The following is a 22601-nucleotide window of genomic DNA, read 5'->3' on the forward strand; positions in this document are numbered from 1 at the left end:
TGCTTCTGAAATGAAATTATTGAGACGTTCACGTGTTCACATTTCTCGCTGAGAGCGTGGAAAATGCCCCCCTCTCTGGGCGTGTAAATGCAAACAGCGGCGGCAGCGTGGGCAGGCACTGCGAGACCGCGACACGGCACGCTGCTGGAGTCGGGCCTCCCCACCCGGGCTAAGCGAGCCGCTGGGGCTACGCGATACACCTGTAGGGGGTACGAGAGGCATCTCTAGAGAAAATCCACGCGTGCGAGGGCGCAACGCTTGATCCCTGCACAGATGGAAACAGATGGTGATTAGTCCAGGTGCCACACTGCCGTCTCCTGGCGAGACAGCGTATAGCAAATTCTCCACGCCCAAGGGGAGGGAGTTTCACGACAATTGTGCGGTAATCCACCAACTGTCGCCTCCAGAGTGCTGGTTTTCAAACGTGCATAGCCACAACCACACGTGTAAATGTAAACACATATACATTATAGTACGTGTTGTTGTTGACGTGGTTAATGAAACATAACGCGTGTATGCGCTGGTTGGGTTCGCGGACTGGTGCCCGGGCTGGAGGGCTATCCGAGCAGCACGGGCGAGGGGTCCGCTCCATCCCTCCCCGCCACCGCTGCCCCAACTCCTGCCCAGCACTTCTCTCTCTCTCGCGTTCTCTCTCCGTCTCTCTCTCTCTTCTCTCACTGCCCATGTCACTGCCGGGATCTCGTGGGAGAGCGCTTCTTCTCGCGTCTGTAATTGCTCGACATCAGCGTCGCACCGCGCCTCTAATCTGCCTCGCGGTGTCGCGTCCACGCTCCATCGCCTGGCCACGTGGAGCGCGGCGTGTCGATCGCAGCGAGGAGAGAGCCGACGCCGCCACCGCCACGCGCCACCCCCGCCGCGTGTCTCGGTGCATCACCCCCAACCCCTCCACAGGGAGCGGCTCTTCACTCGCACGGCTTCGGTGAGCACCGATTTGCTCCATTGAGAGAAATCACGAGTCCCTTGGGGGTATTGCGCCGCCTCGTCTGCTCCCTCTGCTGCCTCCCTCCCTCTCTCTCGTGGACCCTCCCTGGGACCGTGTCCCACGTCTGCTCCGCTCGGGAGGCCGAGTCCCTTGGTCGCAGGAGTCCTCGCCACGGAGTAGCGACTCGCGGCGCCTGCGCCCCCAGCAGCAGCGCCCACGGACTCGGCGACGCTGGCGCAGGGACGCGCTTGATGACTCAAGTGGCGGCGTGAAATGCAAAGAGAGAGAGAGAGCGAGAGAGGGAGGGAGAGGCGGAGCTGGTGGGATCCAAAGCTGAAAACTCCAGCCCCGTGTCAGCTCGGGCAGACAGAGGCGGCGCTGGGACGGGACGTGAACAGGGGCGGGTGGCAGCTCAGCAGCAGCAGGAAGCGCCCCGCCACTCGTTGTGAGTGTTCGCTCGGAGGCTGCCGGAGTCTGCGGGCGAGGACGCGAGAGCGAGGAGGCGTCAAGGCGACCCAGGCGGCACGGCCACGCAGCCTCAACTCCGCCTCCCCCCCCCCCCGTGGCTCTCGCGCTTCGTGGTCCAGCGAAGTCGCGCGTCTCTCGTCGTGCAGGAGAACCTCGTGCTGATTTGGCGATCGGAACCGGCTGACGATGAAGAGGCGCTTGCTGCTCGTGGCCCTTGTGTCGGCGCTCACTTCTACGGGAGGTAAGCAGGGCGGAACACATAATGTCATCATCACCATCACCACCATCACCACCATCACCACCATCATCACCATCACCACCATCACCACCATCACCACCATCACCACCATCATCACCATCATCACCATCACCACCATCACCACCACCATCATCACCATCACCACCATCACCACCATCACCACCATCATCACCATCATCACCATCACCACCATCACCACCACCATCATCACCATCACCACCATCATCACCATCATCATCAAAGTGTACGGACTCGAAGCGCACCTCGAGTCAATGCGCAATGCGCCCACGGAAACTTGACGCGATATCGGAGCGTGGTGTTGCATGCTCCGCAGCGTGACACTGACACGTTTTTAAAGGGCTCGGGGGGGGGGGCACGAGGCAGTCGATGTTAAACAAACTTTTACTGCTCTACACACAGCCTACATACACAGCCCACACACAGCCCACACACAGCCTACACACAGCCTACATACACAGCCCACACAGCCCACACACAGCCTACACACAGCCTACATACACAGCCCACACACAGCCCACACACAGCCTACACACAGCCTACACACACAGCCCACACACAGCCCACACACAACCTACACACAGCCTACACACAGCCCACACAGCCCACACACAGCCTTCACACAGCCTACACACAGTCTACACACAGCCTACACACAGCCCACACACAGCCTACACACAGCCCACACACAGCCTACACACAGCCTACACACAGTCTACACACAGCCTACACACACAGCCTACACAGAGTCTACACACAGCCTACACACACAGCCTACACACACAGCCTACACACAGCCTACACACAGCCTACACACACAGCCTACACACAGCCTACACATACAGTCTACACACAGCCTACACACACAGCCTACACACAGCCTACACACAGCCCACACACAGCCCACACACAGCCTACACACAGCCTACACACAGCCTACACACAGCCTACACACAGCCTACACAGTCTACACACACAGTCTACACACAGCCTACACACACAGCCTACACACAGCCTACACACAGTCTACACACAGCCTACACACAGTCTACACACAGCCTACACACAATCTACACACAGCCTACACACAGTCTACACACAGCCCACACACAGCCTACACACAGCCTACACACGTTCACCATGGGGAGTTCACGTTCACCCTCTCGTGTCCACGCGTGGTTTCGCGCACTGTAACAAGTCTTGCGGTGACACACTCAGGGCTTAGTTCATTCATCCGGAGTTTTGTTTCGATATCCGCACCCGGCACACCGCATCTAGTATACAACTCGCTATTAACTGTGGCTACAGAGTCACGTGCCAGCTGCTATCGTTTAAATCTACCAGTGGAGAAAACAACATCAACCCCCGGCTCCCATGCGGAGGGCTTTAGCGAAGCGGTGTTCTGGAGTCTCATCGGGGTCACGGTGGTGGTGGCAGCTGGGAGGGGGTTAGGGTTCGGCCATCATCCAGCAGTCGATTGACCTTGGCTGATGATCACGATGAGGGTCGGGGGTGGGAATAAATGGGGGGGGGGGCGGCGAGGGTCATCCAGCAGCCCAGCCGAGCAGGCGCCGTGAGCTCGCCACACGCAGGCGCGCCGCTGCTAATGAGTCGTCGGCTATTGATTGGGGGGCGCGGAGGGGGGGGTGATGGACGATCTGCCGGCGAGCGGTCGAGCCGGGCGCTCCGCGGCCCCGCTGAGCGCCACCTCGGCGAGGTGGATGCGACTCGTGAGTTATCGCCACTGCCACTCGCGATGATGAAGCGCAGGCGCGTGCCGCCGCTGTACACACAGGACGCCTATTAACGACCGTGACCTGGAGAGTGACCGATGTCAACTGATGATGTTCTCGAAGGGCTCGAGAGCTGAAGTTTTGGCAGTAGAGGGGGGGGGGGCAGTGCTGAACTCGAGTCCGACTCTTGCACTGAGCAGCGTGGCGAGTGGAGTTAAATATCTCCCTGTTACTACCACACAGTGTGCTGAGGTTAAATATCTCCCTGTTACTGCCACAGTGTGCTGAGGTTAAATATCTCCCTGTTACTGCCGCACAGTGTGCTGAGGTTAAATATCTCCCTGTTACTGCCACACAGTGTGCTGAGGTTAAATATCTCCCTGTTACTACCACACAGTGTGCTGAGGTTAAATATCTCCCTGTTACTGCCGCACAGTGTGCTGAGGTTAAATATCTCCCTGTTACTGCCACACAGTGTGCTGAGGTTAAATATCTCCCTGTTACTGCCGCACAGTGTGCTGAGGTTAAATATCTCCCTGTTACTGCCACACAGTGTGCTGAGGTTAAATATCTCCCTGTTACTGCCACACAGTGTGCTGAGGTTAAATATCTCCCTGTTACTGCCGCACAGTGTGCTGAGGTTAAATATCTCCCTGTTACTGCCACACAGTGTGCTGAGGTTAAATATCTCCCTGTTACTGCCACAGTGTGCTGAGGTTAAATATCTCCCTGTTACTGCCGCACAGTGTGCTGAGGTTAAATATCTCCCTGTTACTGCCACACAGTGTGCTGAGGTTAAATATCTCCCTGTTACTGCCACACAGTGTGCTGAGGTTAAATATCTCCCTGTTACTGCCGCACAGTGTGCTGAGGTTAAATATCTCCCTGTTACTGCCACACAGTGTGCTGAGGTTAAATATCTCCCTGTTACTGTCACACAGTGTGCTGAGGTTAAATATCTCCCTGTTACTGCCACACAGTGTGCTGAGGTTAAATATCTCCCTGTTACTGCCACACAGTGTGCTGAGGTTAAGTATCTCCCTGTTACTGCCACACAGTGTGCTGAGGTTAAGTATCTCCCTGTTACTGCCACACAGTGTGCTGAGGTTAAATATCTCCCTGTTACTGCCACACAGTGTGCTGAGGTTAAGTATCTCCCTGTTACTGCCACACAGTGTGCTGAGGTTAAATATCTCCCTGTTACTGCCACACAGTGTGCTGAGGTTAAATATCTCCCTGTTACTGCCACACAGTGTGCTGAGGTTAAATATCTCCCTGTTACTGCCACACATTGTGCTGAGGTTAAATATCTCCCTGTTACTGCCACACAGTGTGCTGAGGTTAAATATCTCCCTGTTACTGCCACACAGTGTGCTGAGGTTAAATATCTCCCTGTTACTGCCACACATTGTGCTGAGGTTAAATATCTCCCTGTTACTGCCACACAGTGTGCTGAGGTTAAATATCTCCCTGTTACTGCCACACAGTGTGCTGAGGTTAAATATCTCCCCGTTACTGCCACACATTGTGCTGAGGTTAAATATCTCCCTGTTACTGCCACACATTGTGCTGAGGTTAAATATCTCCCTGTTACTGCCACACAGTGTGTTGAGGTTAAATATCTCCCCGTTACTGCCACACATTGTGCTGAGGTTAAATATCTCCCTGTTACTGCCACACATTGTGCTGAGGTTAAATATCTCCCTGTTACTGCCACACATTGTGCTGAGGTTAAATATCTCCCTGTTACTGCCACACATTGTGCTGAGGCCATCGCCCTGCAGTGTGGGTTGACAAAGGGCTGTACATGTCCGTGGCTGACTCGAAGCTTAACACTCGAAACGTCTGACAACAATTGTTTTCACAACCAGTAGAGCGTTCGGTTTCGCTCAGAGCGCAGGGTCGGTTTGCAGGCGCTGTGCATCTCCGCTCCAAGTCTCTTGCTGAACCCGTCACGTTGATCACCACCAGCGGTGACCCAGCTCGGTGGCTTCCTGCTGAGTGTGACGCTAATGCCACAAGAGAGAGAGAGAGAGTTGCTGGCGGAGTAGGCTATTGATCCACACACACTCACGCACGTGCCACTACTGTTCTCACATGTGTTGAGGATTTGGGCATTTCCAATGCATCCAGCACCCCGCATGTGTGTATGTTTCCAGCCTTAAATATAGGCGGGGAGCGGTGGCGCAGTGGTTACCGCGCTACATAACAAACCGGGTGACTCGGGTTCGATTCACACTCACGGCCAACACCAGTGACGATCATCTTCATCGCTCCTGGGACTCCCCTAGGCCGACGCAGTCTCAAATGGTGCGGTGTGTAAACATCGCTACTTGGGATATAAAGGCGGCCTGGCATATTTCTGGACACCCACCCCCTTGTGTGCTGCGTGCCGGCCTTAATAGGTGCTCGCTAACAGCACTGGCCGCAACAGCCTGTCACAGGCGATACGAGGGATCTTTGTGTTTATTCACAACGCCGAGTGGGGCGCCGGATGGATACAACAGAGCCACGTGTCACTGCGGGGAGCACAGGTGGTGGCGCATCTCCACACCCGTCTTAGCACCTGGGGCTGTCCCGTGTTCTCATGCACCCAGCCTGGCACTGCAGATAACCCATTGCACCTGTGTCTGCCTGGTGAACTGTGCCAGCAGCGAGCCTTCCACACTTCAAGTGACGGCCTCAAAGTGCACTTAGCCTGACACAAGCGTCCTGAGCCTCAATGGTGAATGGTGACTGCTGATGTGTAGGAGAGTGTTTCTGTGCGTTACGCTTCACTGGAATAGACACAAATCAAACATAAATACAACAGGTATGTGTGTATGTGTACAGGGCAGTGGTGGCATAATGGAGAGTGTGCACTATAGTTTAACACAACAAACTATACTATGAGTGTACACAATACCTTGTTCTATCTGGGTTCAATGCCACCAGTAGTGTTTCACGTTTGGTCTTCACGCGACCATTCTTACCGCGCCAGGCTGCTGTTCCTCGCCGACAGTCTGCGGTCGTTCCACAGGAGGAGGAGGGGCCCTTGTTGCGACTCTGTCATCCCGATTGAGTTCTTTTCGGTGCCATCTTCAGAGTTGACTAAATCTGCATTGACATCTCAGTTCGACATCAGCTGCGGGCGCACGCGGCCACAGGGGCCCCATTCATCGTGGGGCGGCACTGAGTGTCCCAAGACACACACACACACAATGGTGTTCACAAGCGGCTCTCCCAAACATTGGCAGGAAATTTGTAGCGGTCCACAAGGTTGGTGTTGGGGGATGGGGGGCTTTTTTTTATTCGGAAGGTCAAATGTTTTGCTTCGTCCGCGAAACATCTAGAGGAGCAATCCGCGTTGCGCTTGTGTTTGTTCTGCTGGTCATGCACATTCTGTACAACAAAACAGCGTCGCGCTCGCCCAGCGTTTGTGCAAACACGGGCTCCCAACACGAAACGGAGCCCTGATGAAGACGTTGTCAGACACGGCGCACAAACATGGAGTTGCCTCGAGCAGACGAGGATCGTCCCACTGCGCACCCCTGTGCGCACAAGCGCGTCGCCCACGTGCGGCCCATTCGTCGGGGAGAGGCGTGCGCGTTGCTAAAAGAAAGGCAACGCGTTTTAGCCCAAACCCGTGACAGTCCCGGTGCGCTCATTTTTAAATCGTGCTGTTCGCTGATTTTAACCTCTAAACCTAATACCACATATCCAGCCGGGCGGCGCTGTGATTCGAGCACGTGGTTTGCAATCATCGGATGGATCGGAGTTGAAATCGTGGTTAGCGGTTGGCACCGCCAGCCACCCCGGAATGGTCGTCAATGTAAATATAAAATAAAAGTTCTGCAGTAGTTTGTGGGCGAGCAGCAGCAGCAGAGACTATTTGGTCAAACTGCCATCGAGTCGTGGAATCTCCACCACTGGCTCATTGCCGTAAAGAGGAGCGGAGCCGCGTTTACTCTCGCGAACTCCAATTCAATTACAGAGTGCACCCAATAAGTTGTTTCGTGTGGCACGTGGGCACGCGCGTCCCTGTAGCGAGTCCTGCTTCGCAAGAGAGGATTCGCTCCCCCCACCCCCGCCTCGTCTCGGACCTGGGGCCAGGGGACCGCGAGGAGGAGGAGGAGACTTCGCGCGCGTCTCGCTCCTGCTCGTGCCACAGCAGAGCCCCGCTGCGCTCGCAGTCAATTGAATATTCCGTGGGCGTTGCGGGATTTGTTTGTTGCTTTTAGTTTGTTTTTGAAACCCTCCGTAAGGGTGCAGGGCGCGACTGTGAAGCTGTGGGCGCGCGTGCGACCCCCCCCCCTACCCCAGCAGGCACTCATCGTGAACTCGGTGCCCGATTTCAGATGCGTCGCCTACAGGGGGAGGGGAGTCACACAAACAGTGACTGCACATAGCTCCCACTTGTGTGAATAGATGCGCTGCGTGCAGACCAAGTGTATACTTCGTTTGCGACGCAGAGAGAGAGACGCACAGTAGGGTATATTAGAGGGGTAGGGCGAGGTGGTGAGAGGCATGGCTCAGCGAGAAAGGAAAGCAGGGAAGGAATGATGGAAGGAGGGAGTGAATGAGGGGAGAAGGGAATGAGGCAGAAAGGAGGGAAGGAGTAATGGAGGGAGTAAGAGAATGAGGGAGGGAAGCAGGAAGCAGGCAGGGAGGGAGAGAGGGCTTAGTGGGCTCCGCTGTCCGGCCAAGCGATCCGACCTCCGCCTTCCTCGACGCCGCTCTGGGGGGATTTGGGAAACAGCCCGGGGGCGCGCGCCCACTGGCACGCACGCGCCTCTCGGGAGGAGCGCGGGCGGTGTCCGGGAGATTGCAGCTTGCGATCGTCATCATCATCATTAAGTTGTTACCCCAATTATTAGAAAAAACGCATCGCTTGGATGTGTGTCTCCTCTTCCTACGGCTCGTAGCCGGCGAGTCTCTGCTCGCTGAAAGCGCGACTGGGCAAGGCTGCCCACCAAGACGCGAATGAGTCGTGGGGCCGGTGGGCTCGCGTGGAGACGCGCTATTTCTACGCGCCGCGTTTGTTTTGACTGTTACTAATAAGCGGGAAGATTCTGGCAGCCCGCGGCCCTCACTTAAGAAGGGCGAGGGAGGGCGATGTTCATTATTTTAAAATTCGTCGAGCAGCTTTTCCTGGAGGTCGTGTTACAGTTTGGCGCCTTGCCACCTGCACGCAGCCTGCCAACTCGCCGCCCGCCGCAACCGAACGTCTCTTGCAAGCCGACGCGTCGCAATCGGCCCGCACCGACACGGGGTCAATTGCCAGTTAGCCGCCTGCCACCCGGCCAGCCGCTGTACACGACAGAGTCATTCCCTTGGCGAGGCGGGGACCTGGGACACGCTGCCACTCCGCGCGATTTCCTCTTACGGAGCGCAGCGCTTGAAACGCAATTAACGCGCTTCCACCCCTCGCACGCGGCCGCCGAGACGTTGCGTCCTCCGGGCGCCGGCGGTAATGAGCCGTCAGCGCGTCCCCGAAGCTGCCGGCCCGCGACCGCCGGGGCACGTGCCCGCGAGTGTCCGTGGAGAGGAGAGCGGGGCGAGCACGCGGGGACCAAGTCGCGTCGCTCGCCCTCACTCGGCTACCTTCATTCGCCCACGGAAGTCATGAACCGCATACGCGCTTGTATGTATCCACGGTGGACTTCTTTCGCGCCGTACTTAGCCAAGCGTGCTAATCTGAGGTGCGGCTTCTGCCGGGGTTTGAGAGGAAAGTTTCAATTCAACGGCGCTCTCGTGGAGGCGAGGGTGGTAGAGAAGGGGAGGCGGAGGCGAGGGTGTGGGAAGCCCTGGAGTGAGATTTAATCGCTGCGTGTCTGACGGGAACGTTGCCTGACAGCATCCTCTGCAGCGTATCTTAATTAGCGAACCATCACACTGGTGGGGTTAACCCGGGGGTTCTCAAACTCCCTTCCTCGCAAGCAATTATTTTCCTCTTGAATTATTTTTTTTTTTACCAATTTCACACGCCTGATGATTGGCAAATACAAACGCATGCGCCATGGTGGGTTGCGAGAAGGGCAATTTCACTGACATGTTACATCAGTGACAACTAATGGGTAGATCATCATTTTACAATCATAAATTACGATGATTGTGTAGCCATTGTGGCGGTGAACACAACGCCATTATACCTCGGTAAGCCAGCTCACATCCCGTGTACTCTACCTCGGTAAGCCAGCTCACATCCCGTGTACTCTACCTGGGTAAGCCAGCTCACATCCCGTGTACTCTACCTGAGTAAGCCAGCTCACAGCCCGTGTACACTACCTGGGTAAGCCAGCTCACAGCCCGTGTACACTACCTGAGTAAGCCAGCTCACAGCCCGTGTACACTACCTGGGTAAGCCAGCTCACAACCCGTGTACTCTACCTGAGTAAGCCAGCTCACAGCCCGTGTACTCTACCTGAGTAAGCCAGCTCACAGCCCGTGTACTCTACCTGAGTAAGCCAGCTCACAGCCCGTGTACTCTACCTGGGTAAGCCAGCTCACATCCCGTGTACTCTACCTGGGTAAGCCAGCTCACAGCCCGTGTACTCTACCTGGGTAAGCCAGCTCACAGCCCGTGTACTCTACCTGAGTAAGCCAGCTCACAGCCCGTGTACTCTACCTGAGTAAGCCAGCTCACAGCCCGTGTACTCTACCTGAGTAAGCCAGCTCACATCCCGTGTACTCTACCTGGGTAAGCCAGCTCACAGCCCGTGTACTCTACCTGAGTAAGCCAGCTCACAGCCCGTGTACTCTACCTGGGTAAGCCAGCTCACAGCCCGTGTACTCTACCTGGGTAAGCCAGCTCACAGCCCGTGTACTCTACCTGAGTAAGCCAGCTCACAGCCCATGTACTCTACCTGGGTAAGCCAGCTCACAGCCCGTGTACTCTACCTGAGTAAGCCAGCTCACAGCCCGTGTACTCTACCTGGGTAAGCCAGCTCACATCCCGTGTACTCTACCTGGGTAAGCCAGCTCACAGCCCGTGTACTCTACCTGAGTAAGCCAGCTCACAGCCCATGTACTCTACCTGGGTAAGCCAGCTCACAGCCCGTGTACTCTACCTGAGTAAGCCAGCTCACAGCCCGTGTACTCTACCTGGGTAAGCCAGCTCACAGCCCATGTACTCTACCTGGGTAAGCCAGCTCACAGCCCGTGTACTCTACCTGAGTAAGCCAGCTCACAGCCCGTGTACTCTACCTGGGTAAGCCAGCTCACAGCCCGTGTACTCTACCTGAGTAAGCCAGCTCACAGCCCGTGTACTCTACCTGAGTAAGCCAGCTCACAGCCCGTGTACTCTACCTGGGTAAGCCAGCTCACAGCCCGTGTACTCTACCTGGGTAAGCCAGCTCACAGCCCGTGTACTCTACCTGGGTAAGCCAGCTCACAGCCCGTGTACTCTACCTGAGTAAGCCAGCTCACAGCCCGTGTACTCTACCTGAGAAAGCCAGCTCACAGCCCGTGTACACTACCTGGGTAAGCCAGCTCACAGCCCATGTACTCTACCTGGGTAAGCCAGCTCACAGCCCGTGTACTCTACCTGGGTAAGCCAGCTCACAGCCCGTGTACTCTACCTGAGTAAGCCAGCTCACAGCCCGTGTACACTACCTGGGTAAGCCAGCTCACAGCCCGTGTACTCTACCTGGGTAAGCCAGCTCACAGCCCGTGTACTCTACCTGGGTAAGCCAGCTCACAGCCCGTGTACTCTACCTGGGTAAGCCAGCTCACAGCCCGTGTACTCTACCTGGGTAAGCCAGCTCACAGCCCGTGTACTCTACCTGGGTAAGCCAGCTCACAGCCCGTGTACTCTACCTGGGTAAGCCAGCTCACAGCCCGTGTACTCTACCTGGGTAAGCCAGCTCACAGCCCGTGTACTCTACCTGAGTAAGCCAGCTCACAGCCCGTGTACTCTACCTGAGAAAGCCAGCTCACAACCCGTGTACACTACCTGGGTAAGCCAGCTCACAGCCCGTGTACTCTACCTGGGTAAGCCAGCTCACAGCCCGTGTACACTACCTGGGTAAGCCAGCTCACAGCCCGTGTACTCTACCTGGGTAAGCCAGCTCACAGCCCGTGTACTCTACCTGAGAAAGCCGCTGTCGCTTCCCTGCCTTCAGAATCATGGCCCAAGTGCGGCTCGTTAACTCCTCGTGTCGTGCAAAGGGCCCGTGTGGGCGTGGGGAGAGGTGCCACCTGTACTGGTTTTCTCAAGATCGTCTTACAACTGCTGTCTTAGAAGATCTCTTTAAGTCTCCCCGGGACATAAATAGCTCCGCTTTGTTTTTTTATCAGTTGCTCGGTTGTGTAATGACGATGATGACGATGATGACGAGAAGGCACCCACCGCTCGAAACGGGCTTGCGTCTCCCGCCACTGCCGACCGCGTGGGCTTCTCACGCAGCGCCTCTGGAGCACAGCGCCCCCGACTTCTGGCGCATGTGGCCCACACACTTTAGGGTTTAAATTATCGCCCTTTCCGCGCACGTTAATTTAATGTGAATCGTTTTAAAGAAACGCCAACGCTCCATTTCGGAAGCTAAATTTGCCACGTATAAATCCATGAAATGAGAAACGTACGCTTCTATAAGTGGGTCAATTAGCGCATGAAGTGTGGGTCCCTCATCGCCTGCCGTGCGTTGAAGTCCCCAAATCGCAAGCCGATCTGACCGGGAATGGCTTTGGTCGGCGTTCGCTCGACACGAGAAAGACTGCCATCTTCCACCCCAAAAGTGGAATCATCACGGCTGATGGTGATGATGGTGATGATGGTGATGATGGTGATGATGGCACCCCAGAGGGACGATCGTCTGTCAGTGGCGCGGTCCGACCGTGGCTCCACCCGGGCGGATTTGACGCGGGGGGGGGGGGGGCGCAATCACGAAGCTAAGCAGGGAGGCAGCGCTGTTGATTGCAGCCTCAGGCAGCGAGCCGGCCCATAAACAAGCTTCGTGACTTCGTTTCGGAGAAGCATGCAGGCATTGATTAAATAAATGTCGTTTCTTTCAAAATTTTATTGTAATATATTATATAAAAGGAGACAATGCAGTCAGAGTGAAATTTTCAACAATCGTGACATTTACAGCGTGCTAATTGTGAAGAAGAGTCGTGAAATGACTTAAAATTTCGCGCGGCTCGACGTGGTGTGATGTGGCCTGGGCGTGGTGGTGTGGCGTAGCGTGGCGTGTTGCGGTGTGGCGTGGCCTGGCATGACTCAGCTGATGTTGTGTTCTCAGTGTTTATTCCGGGTGCCAGGGATCCTGGGTGCGATGTGCACGCCGTGCCGTGCCGGCCGAACAGCGCGGTAAACGCTGGCACTGTGGACGTGAGGTTTTACCCAGCGCAACTGTAGAGACAATTTGTACTAAACATTCTAACGCAGATTATTATAATAATAACAATGACGGACATTGTAATTTTGCAGACTCCAGGATCGTTTATGGCTGCATTTACAAACCCTTAGACAATGCTCTGCGTGTGCAGCCATATCCTGTGACGGAGAAGGAAGCGGTATTGCGTAGGCACGCAGCTCGCGCACACACACGTGCTGTGTGCGACACGACGAGCAAAGCCATTCAGACCCCAGGGCGAAGTGCTGTTCGCGAGCATCTATTGAGGTGGGCACGGTGCACGAGGCGCTGGTGTTGTCAGCACCGCACCCGGTTGCATTTGTACAGTTTTTACACACGACTCCAAGTACACATTTTAGGCTGAGTCAACATAGGGGCAGCCCAGAAAAGGTTTGGATGCTACATGTGCCACTCATGTTATCCCTGGCTGCGAACAGAACTCAGGTGGCCAGCATCGCACTGATATTGACGGTGCGCACACCACTCTGCCGCCGCTCCCCAGAGTGCGAGACACGAGCGAGGCATTGCCCCGCATATCTGCGTTGTGCGTCATGTTTCGCGGGGTAAGTTCACGTATCGAGACCTAGACGCTCGGAGAAGCTTACATTGATGATCTGTCGTGGGAAATACATAAACAGACGATCGTCAGCAACGGCCACGGTCAATCCACGGCGGGTCGAAGGCCTCCCCGAGTCACCGCCACCTTTCACGATCTTGCGATCGAAAATCCCACCCGGCACGAGCGCAACGTGCTGCTGTCATCTCCTCAGTGGACGTGCCCTGCTCCCTGGCTGCGTCGTGACAGTCCACGCTGCACCTGGCGCGTTGCTCCGCCTCGAGCCGCCGCGTCGCGAACGCAGTTTCACTTGGGGGGGAGGGGGGGGTACGGAACCGTCCACTGCTGCCGTGCGGGCTTTCTCCGCTGTGCTGCTGTAGAGCTCTCCGATCCGAGTGTTCGGGTCGTGCCGCGCGTTGTTACGCACACGATGTCCCATGTTTTGAGAGCTTTTGGAGCAAAATATTCGGTTCCTATGAAAGCTCCCAGCACACGGAGTGAACCGTCGGACATCGTGCCGAACAATGCACGGCCCGACCCGAGTTGAGTCCGGAGAGGACCCTCCGCTGAGCGTCGCCACTTTCCCGGCGTGCACTGCGCCTCGTCACTCCCCTGCTGGGGCAAAGCCTCCGAATGGTTCTATCATCATAACAACACAACATTGATGCTGCTGCAGTGCTGTTAATGGGAAAGTTTCCCTGAGCCGTGTAACAATTAAAAAATGTTCACGCTTATTTATTTAAGTATCATGATGCTTCTGGCAGGAATGATCTCAGTTTGTGGAGTAACGCGGATCCATGTATGATGAGATAACGTTTACATTTTGTCGTCTTTACAAGAGTTACCGTGACCCCCCTACAGAGACAGACGGACAGGGCAATCGCATTGACCTCATCAACCCTCGTTGGGAATCGTTAAATAGAATCAGCGTCACGCACGCAACGGCGACCCTGAACTGTGACAATTATTACAATCACCGCAGACGTGAATCTTTGCATGCACACTATCCACAGAATGGTCCCTGCCACAGCAACGTGGACTTTCCGCTGCCTCGGTACCGCCGGGGTGAATGAGATCCAGCTGATGGCGCTCTGATCGCTGGGCCGACTGTATCTCGGTGCTGTGACTCTAACCTGGCCCTCCGCGGGGATCGCACGATGTTCACGATGTTGTCACCCGCACGTGCCGCCTTGAACCAGAACCAACCCCAGCCACCGCTGAGGTGCGCCGCGAAACGCAGGGAGGGGGGCGAAGGGGACACGGCCCTGCGGAGGAGGGGGCATAGAAAACACGCGCGTGCAACACACCCGTATATCGCAAAGAAAATAAGCTCCATTTTTTAGCTCGCCGTTTTTACGGCGCTACGATATTCTGATTTATCGCTCGGCGGCCAAGCACCGGCGCGGAGCGCCTCTGGGAGGCTGGTTTGAAATATTACCATTGTTGATGTGCACACTCACCCAGCACTAACCCGCCCTGACCAGCGGGGTGAAGTATGGTCGAACAACTCCCACTACCCACGCGGTGTGGGGAGGCATGCCTGCGTAGCTTCTCGCACGAATACCACTGTTTATATTTCTATTTTTTTTATCATGGTTGCTGAGCTCGGCCTAAATGTTTCAAATGCCAAGCGGCCAGCATCACATAGCGCCCTTGAACTATAATCTACGAGAGTTCATGTTTTGTGTTTTTGAGTGAAGTTATTGTGATAAGATATTGGGTGGAAGAGACGACGGGAGAGAGAATTCCAAAGTGGAAGCAGTGCGAGGGAATAAGTGAGGTGACCTGCAGTGTGGTGAGTGGGTGAGTTGCTGTGACCTGCAGTGTGGTGAGTGGGTGAGTTGCTGTGACCTGCAGTGTGGTGAGTGGGTGAGTTGCTGTGACCTGCAGTGTGGTGAGTGGGTGAGTTGTTGGGACCTGCAGTGTGGTGAGTGGGTGAGTTGCTGTGACCTGCAGTGTGGTGAGTGGGTGAGTTGCTGTGACCTGCAGTGTGGTGAGTGAGTGTGTTGTTGTGACCTGCAGTGTGGTGAGTGGGTGTGTTGTTGTGACCTGCAGGGTGGTGAGTGGGTGAGTTGCTGTGACCTGCAGTGTGGTGAGTGAGTGAGTTGCTGTTGTGACCTGCAGGGTGGTGAGTGGGTGTTGTTGTGACCTGCAGTGTGGTGAGTGGGTGAGTGTTGTTGTGACCTGCAGTGTGGTGAGTGGGTGAGTGTTGTTGTGACCTGCAGTGTGGTGAGTGGGTGAGTGTTGTTGTGACGTGTGGTGAGTGGGTGAGTGTTGTTGTGACCTGCAGTGTGGTGAGTGGGTGAGTGTGTTGTTGTGACCTGCAGTGTGGTGAGTGAGTGAGTTGCTGTGACCTGCAGTGTGGTGAGTGGGTGAGTGAGTTGCTGTGACCTGCAGTGTGGTGAGTGGGTGAGTTGCTGTGACCTGCAGTGTGGTGAGTGAGTGTGTTGTTATGACCTGCAGTGTGGTGAGTGAGTGTGTTGTTGTGACCTGCAGTGTGGTGAGTGAGTGTTGTTGTGACCTGCAGTGTGGTGAGTGGGTGAGTGTGTTGTTGTGACCTGCAGTGTGGTGAGTGAGTGAGTGTGTTGTTGTGACCTGCAGTGTGGTGAGTGGGTGAGTGTGTTGTTGTGACCTGCAGTGTGGTGAGTGAGTGAGTGTTGCTGTGACCTGCAGTGTGGTGAGTGGGTGAGTGTGTTGTTGTGACCTGCAGTGTGGTGAGTGGGTGAGTTGTTGTGACCTGCAGTGTGGTGAGTGGGTGAGTGTGTTGTTGTGACCTGCAGTGTGGTGAGTGGGTGAGTGTGTTGTTGTGACCTGCAGTGTGGTGAGTGAGTGAGTGTTGCTGTGACCTGCAGTGTGGTGAGTGGGTGAGTTGTTGTGACCTGCAGTGTGGTGAGTGGGTGAGTGTTGTTGTGACCTGCGGTGTGGTGAGTGGGTGAGTGTTGTTGTGACCTGCAGTGTGGTGAGTGAGTGTTGTTGTGACCTGCAGTGTGGATGAAGCTAAACCGCCAATGTCCAGAGTCCTCAACACGGGAGGAGAAGTAAATGAGTGAACATCGTGGGAACATCATCCGTGACAGTAGCGATAGAAGAGTGACAAGGAGGCGACTGTGTGCTGACCGCCTGCGAGCGAGTGGCTGGAGTGAGTCCGTGAGTGCTGGGGCACCACTCGCCCTGGCTGCTGCTTCTGTGAGGCGCAGGGAGCCAGGAGCCGGGTGCTGCTCCTAGATGTGACAGCAGCAGGAATCCAGCATTGGTCAAATTTGTGCCGTGTATATTCATCCTCAACACGCCTGGAGGAATCAATCTTCGTCGTGAACTCCGTGCCGACTTCATTCCTCCCCCGCCGCGAGTGTGGCCGCGTGCCTCTCACCCCGAGCAGCCCCGAGCATCCCCACGCGCGAAACCTTCTCGAGGAAGCACGGAGCACGTGCAGGTGTAGCTGTCACCATGCAAATGTAGCTGTCACCATGCAGGTGTAGCTGTCAGTCTGCCACCGTCCGCCGTGGCATCGAACGCGGTCGCTGCTTCTCTCTGTGTGGTAGCGGTGGGGGGCTGCCACAGTTTCCTTTTGCTTGGGGGGCGGTGCTCACTCCAACAAGTCCACTGGCTCGCCAGCACCGGCCAGCAGCAACATCACGGTCCTGCTATTTATAGAGATGAGTATTCCCATCATTGTGACTTCTACAGCATCAGCCATGATCAGTGCACTGCTGCATGAAGGCCGCCTCGAGCTTGTCTCCATTGTTCACAGTCGTGCGATGTAACAATCCACCTTGCGGCCGCACGCGAGCCGAGTTCGTCACTCGACCGCGACGTCCTCTCGGGCGAGTTCCGTCCCCTGCCTGCCGCTCCGTTGTTAGTCTCGACCACCGTCCCTCCTCGCAATCCCACCCACTCCACTCGACAATCAACATGTCACGTGCCCCTCTCTGTGTATCTTCGTATCATCCCAAGTTTGCATCTCTCCTTACCCGCTTATTGATACATCTGAAATGTTCTGATTACTAATTATATTTCAGAATGGAAAACTCTCATTCAATTTTGGCAAAACTGTAATTGAGAGTTTTTATCAAATTTTTCACATCCACAAATTTGCTCTTCGTTAAAACCCCACTCCGTGGGAAAGGGGGATTTGGTGAGGGAATGAGTGGGGGATTGGGTGAGTGGGGGATTGGGTGAGGGGGTGAGTGGAGGATTGGGTGAGGGGGTGAGTGGGGGATTGGGTGAGTGGGGGATTGGGTGAGGGGGTGAGTGGGGGATTGGGTGAGGGGGTGAGTGGAGGATTGGGTGAGGGGGTGAGTGGGGGATTGGGTGAGTGGGGGATTGGGTGAGGGGGTGAGTGGGGGATTGGGTGAGGGAATGAGTGGGGGATTGGGTGAGTGGGGGATTGGGTGAGGGGGTGAGTGGAGGATTGGGTGAGGGGGTGAGTGGGGGATTGGGTGAGTGGGGGATTGGGTGAGTGGGGGATTGGGTGAGGGGGTGAGTGGAGGATTGGGTGAGGGGGTGAGTGGGGGATTGGGTGAGTGGAGGATTGGGTGAGGGGGTGAGTGGGGGATTGGGTGAGGGGGCGAGTGGGGGATTGAGCGAGGGCGTGAGTGGGGGATTAGGTGAGGGGGTGAGTGGGGGATTGGGTGAGGGGGTGAGTGGGGGGTTGGGTGAGGGGGTGAGTGGGGGATTGGGTGAGGGGGTGAGTGGGGGGTTGGGTGAGGGGGTGAGTGGGGGATTGGGTGAGGGGGTGAGTGGGGGATTGGGTGAGGGGGTGAGTGGAGGATTGGGTGAGGGGGTGAGTGGGGGATTGGGTGAGGGGGCCAGTGGGGGATTGGGTGAGGGGGCGAGTGGAAGATTGAGCGAGGGCGTGAGTGGGGGATTAGGTGAGGGGGTGAGTGGGGGATTGGGTGAGGGGGTGAGTGGGGGATTGGGTGAGGGGGTGAGTGGAGGATTGGGTGAGGGGGTGAGTGGGGGATTGGGTGAGGGGGCGAGTGGGGGATTGGGTGAGGGGGCGAGTGGAAGATTGAGCGAGGGCGTGAGTGGGGGATTAGGTGAGGGGGTGAGTGGGGGATTGGGTGAGGGGGTGAGTGGGGGGTTGGGTGAGGGGGTGAGTGGGGGATTGGGTGAGGGGGTGAGTGGGGGGTTGGGTGAGGGGGTGAGTGGGGGATTGGGTGAGGGGGTGAGTGGGGGATTGGGTGAGGGGGCGAGTGGGGGATTGGGTGAGGGGGTGAGTGGGGGATTGGGTGAGGGGGTGAGTGGGGGATTGGGTGAGGGGGCGAGTGGGGGATTGGGTGAGGGGGTGAGTGGGGGATTGGGTGAGGGGGCGAGTGGGGGATTGGGTGAGGGGGTGAGTGGGGGATTGGGTGAGGGGGTGAGTGGGGGATTGGGTGAGGGGGTGAGTGGGGGATTGGGTGAGGGGGTGAGTGGGGGATTGGGTGAGGGGGCGAGTGGGGGATTGGGTGAGGGGGTGAGTGGGGGATTGGGTGAGGGGGTGAGTGGGGGATTGGGTGAGGGGGCGAGTGGGGGATTGGGTGAGGGGGTGAGTGGGGGATTGGGTGAGGGGGTGAGTGGGGGATTGGGTGAGGGGGTGAGTGGGGGATTGGGTGAGGGGGTGAGTGGGGGATTGGGTGAGGGGGCGAGTGGGGGATTGGGTGAGGGGGCGAGTGGGGGATTGGGTGAGGGGGTGAGTGGGGGATTGGGTGAGGGGGCGAGTGGGGGATTGGGTGAGGGGGCGAGTGGGGGATTGGGTGAGGGGGTGAGTGGGGGATTGATAGAGGGGGCGAGTGGGGGATTGGGTGAGGGGGTGAGTGGGGGATTGATAGAGGGAGGGGCGCTCATTATGTGCAGTCACGTGGTGACAGCGCAAAACATTTGCCGGAGCACCGGCAAATGTCGGTCGAGGTGCAGCCCCACGACGACTTGTTTACGCCGCTGCTGGCGGACAGGTCTCCACCCTGGGGATCTCTAGAGGGCCCCTTCACAGGGTATTTGGCCTACCCTTCCACGCAGGCCAGACGTCTTCGAAGAAGTGGGAGTACCCACACTTGTACCCCACCACACGCGCCTTGCCGATCTACTGACTGAGGTGAACCCATGTATAGTGCTGGGTTGTGTCGCCTTGAGAGATGGAACTGAACCAGTGCCCTCGGGAGTGCAAGTCCAGTGCGCTGCTCACCATGACACCAGGACGACATCCCTGCTCTACGTAATGAGCTCGGCACCTGACGAGACGCACAGCCACTTTCACAAGGGGCAGCTGGAAGCGCAGGGTGTGAATTGGATCGTGCGGCGACGGGAGGGACGAGGGGCTGAGTGAACTCCGGATGAGATTTGAACCCAGGTTCTCCGCTGCTCCGCCAAACGAGCCGCGACACCGCGAACCCGTGCCACGCGCTCGACACAATTTTAATTCAATAAGACCCCATTCGATATGTTTACACTGGTAGGGCCAAAGAGAGTTCGCGTCCGTGCAAAGCCACGGCTAACGAGGGAACGCGGTGACCCTTCTGTGTCGCATTCACCTCCCGGCCTCCCCGCAGCGAGACGCGCGATGAGCCGGGCGCGCGATCTCTGAGCGTGGCGCAGAAGCCGACCGCCCGTGTCAGCGTCACCGAGGCGAGGGCTGGGTGCACGGGGAGGGTGCGAGGTTGGTGTGGGAGAGTGGGGGAGGGGAATGTCATGCGGAGTAATGGGTCTTGCATCCTCGGTGCATTTAACAGCTGATTGCTTGGCTGATTGAGAAAGTGCTGTTAGCAAGCACTTGATTGAAGTCATTAAAGGCATCCATATTAACCGCATCTCGAAAATGATTTTTTTTATTGAAGTATTTTGGGTTCATAAAAATTACGTTTAAAAGTTCAACCTTTTGTCCACTGTGAGTGGCAAGACAGATAAGAACATCCCAAATGAGTCCTATTTATGGGATAGCGAACATTCACAAGATAAATTAAATGCAGACTTGGACTACATGTGTACATTTATATTTATATATGTGTAACGTGGCTGTAATGGTACTGTCCAAAGTGACAGGATCTTCCCAGTTACTGAAGGCTCTGTTGAAATATCTGCGCTCTCATTATCCTCACCTCTGGACCTTGCCGAGATGGAGCGAATTCTAAATGTTGTTCTTTCCTTCTGCTCACACTGACGGCCGGGCCGCAAGTCAGAAGCACCGTGTTTGTTGCGCAGTGGGCGACATGGGAGGGCAAAGGTGGCTTCCTAAGAAGCTCACGCTCAAGTGGAGAAGTTGAGTAGCCCCACAACACCACAGCCTTCAGTTGTACAACAACAGGTCCATTACTGGAACTGGCATTTGGGAAAGAAAGGCGGAGAAGTGGATATAGATGGGGAATAGAGACAAACAGACAGAGAGAGAGAGAAACTGAATTTGGGGTCGATGAACTTTTACAATTATTCCATAATGGACAACTCCCTGATGTGTTTTTGGGTGTACCACGTTTTGTTCGGCATAATGTCTGACGTTTCGCTGAACGTGTTTGGAGCTTCTTCAGGAACTATAATGGCTCCCAGTACCGTGAAGAGAAACATCGGACATCGTGCCGACCGACACCCAACCCGAAACGACATCAGAGCGCCGAACAGCAGAGCCGTGAACACCACCGCAACAGTCGTAACGAACAGGGCTGACCTGTGAGCGACAGAGATCGATCCCGAGGCGTGAGCGGTGGCACCTCGCGGCGAGGCCCCGCGGTGCCGGCGACGCGCCCTTCCCCACGCCGCGGGCCGCCAGACGCGGCGCGTCCCGGGCCCGGGACCGCCGTGGGGAGCTGTCACTTTGTTTCCCTTGCTGAGCGTCACGTCGCGCGATGCGTATTGAAGCCGAATATTCTGACAAACGGCTGGGCCGCTGTCACAGTGATCAAAACCCGCTGGACCGTGCGGGTAATTTCCCTGGGTTGCGATCAGTGGGACGGCGCGCCCGATTGGTGGCCGTGTTTGCGCGCCCCACCGATGTTCCGCGTTTGATGGCTCTTTCCCCCGCGGAGCTTTTTTTGTTTTTGCCAAATACATCGCCATTGATTGCGCCCTGATGGCGGCCCTAATGGAGGGAATAATCGACACATTTGCGGGCCGAACGGCCGCGGCAACGTCGGCCACTATTTGAGATATTTTTTTTTGCCGGTGGCTCTCTGCGTTTTCAGCCTCATTATGTAGCGCGCACCTCCCAGGGCTCGCATGTAATGATTGTAATGGCAGGGTAGGGCACACATACATTATCCTGATTTCCGCAGCACTGAACATAAATAGGCAGTCGATGGCACGTCGCTGCGCCGCGCTCGATGCGTTTAATCACCGCTCCTGACAAATGCTCATCCAGCCGTCGGGGCCCCTCCCCCGGCAGCTGCGCGTCGGCGGGGAGACGCGGCCCGCCCGCCCGCCGCTCCGTTTCACCGCCGGCGGCCGAAGATGACGCGTCCCTTTGTTCCGCTCGCTACACAAATCGGATTTGTTTGTTGTTGGTTGCTGTTGTTGTTGTTGGCGTCACCGTGGTTTAGAGCAAGGTCACAGTGCGACGCCTGCTGTGAAGGGAACGTCAATGACCCCTTGCTGTTACTTTCAGGAGAACTCGCATGGTGTTAAAGAATGAATGGTTATCAAACAATTGGTCTCTCTCTCTCCGTGTAAATGTTTTTCCTTTGCCCATATGCACCTTCCCGACGAACATATTCACGATTATTTATTTTAAGCAGTCAAGCTCCGAAGCAGGTTAAACGTTGTGGGTCTCATCAGCGTGGTTGGGCCAGTTCAACAAATGCCCCTGGGTTGCCAGATGCTACCTGTGCAGCACGATGGGTCGCTTCAACCACTTGGCCCCATCTCGATGCCGTTGGAAATCAACGGGAATCGCCACCTTCGCAAAGTTTCCTACCGCAGCTGAACGCGGCTGAGCGATGCGAGACGATGCCGTAGTGGGGAGCAGCTAATGAGCGGAGATGATGAGTCTCTAACGTTTGGAAATTAATAGCGCTCGAGGCCGAATATCATCTAGCTTCACACTTACTGGCCCACAACAGTAAAGGGTTCCTCGGCATCGATTGCGGAGTCTCGGCATCAGCCGCGGGGAAGCGGACGACTTCATCAGGAACTAAATTGTGCGAATGAGGCGCTCGCAGCGCAGTGGATCGCGCGCGGCGCTTTCTGCGTTGACTCCGGGCGCAGCCTGCGCCACGGACAGTGCCAGAGGCAGCTCGCGAGCGAATGACTTGGCGGATGAGCGCAGTGGCTCTCTGTGGAGCGGTGTGTAACGTGCGCGCGTGGTGTAAATGGCGCGTTGGTTCTAATT

At 56.2% G+C, this 22601-nt stretch overlaps 1 protein-coding gene across 1 annotated transcript in view; it reads left to right on the forward strand.

Annotated features, from left to right (window-relative positions):
- The first annotated feature begins 1293 nt into the window (after window positions 1-1293).
- Window positions 1294-22601, forward strand: part of PTPRK (protein tyrosine phosphatase receptor type K) — a 177095-nt gene continuing 155787 nt past the window's right edge. Inside the window, exon 1 of the mRNA XM_078614791.1 lies at window positions 1294-1652. Within this exon, the coding sequence (XP_078470917.1) occupies window positions 1598-1652 (55 nt within the window). The 5' untranslated portion in view covers window positions 1294-1597. The remainder of the gene's footprint in view (window positions 1653-22601) is intronic.

The sequence above is a fragment of the Lampetra planeri genome, chromosome 2 (genome assembly GCF_965212315.1).
Source record: "Lampetra planeri chromosome 2, kcLamPlan1.2.h2, whole genome shotgun sequence".
NCBI lineage: Eukaryota > Metazoa > Chordata > Hyperoartia > Petromyzontiformes > Petromyzontidae > Lampetra > Lampetra planeri.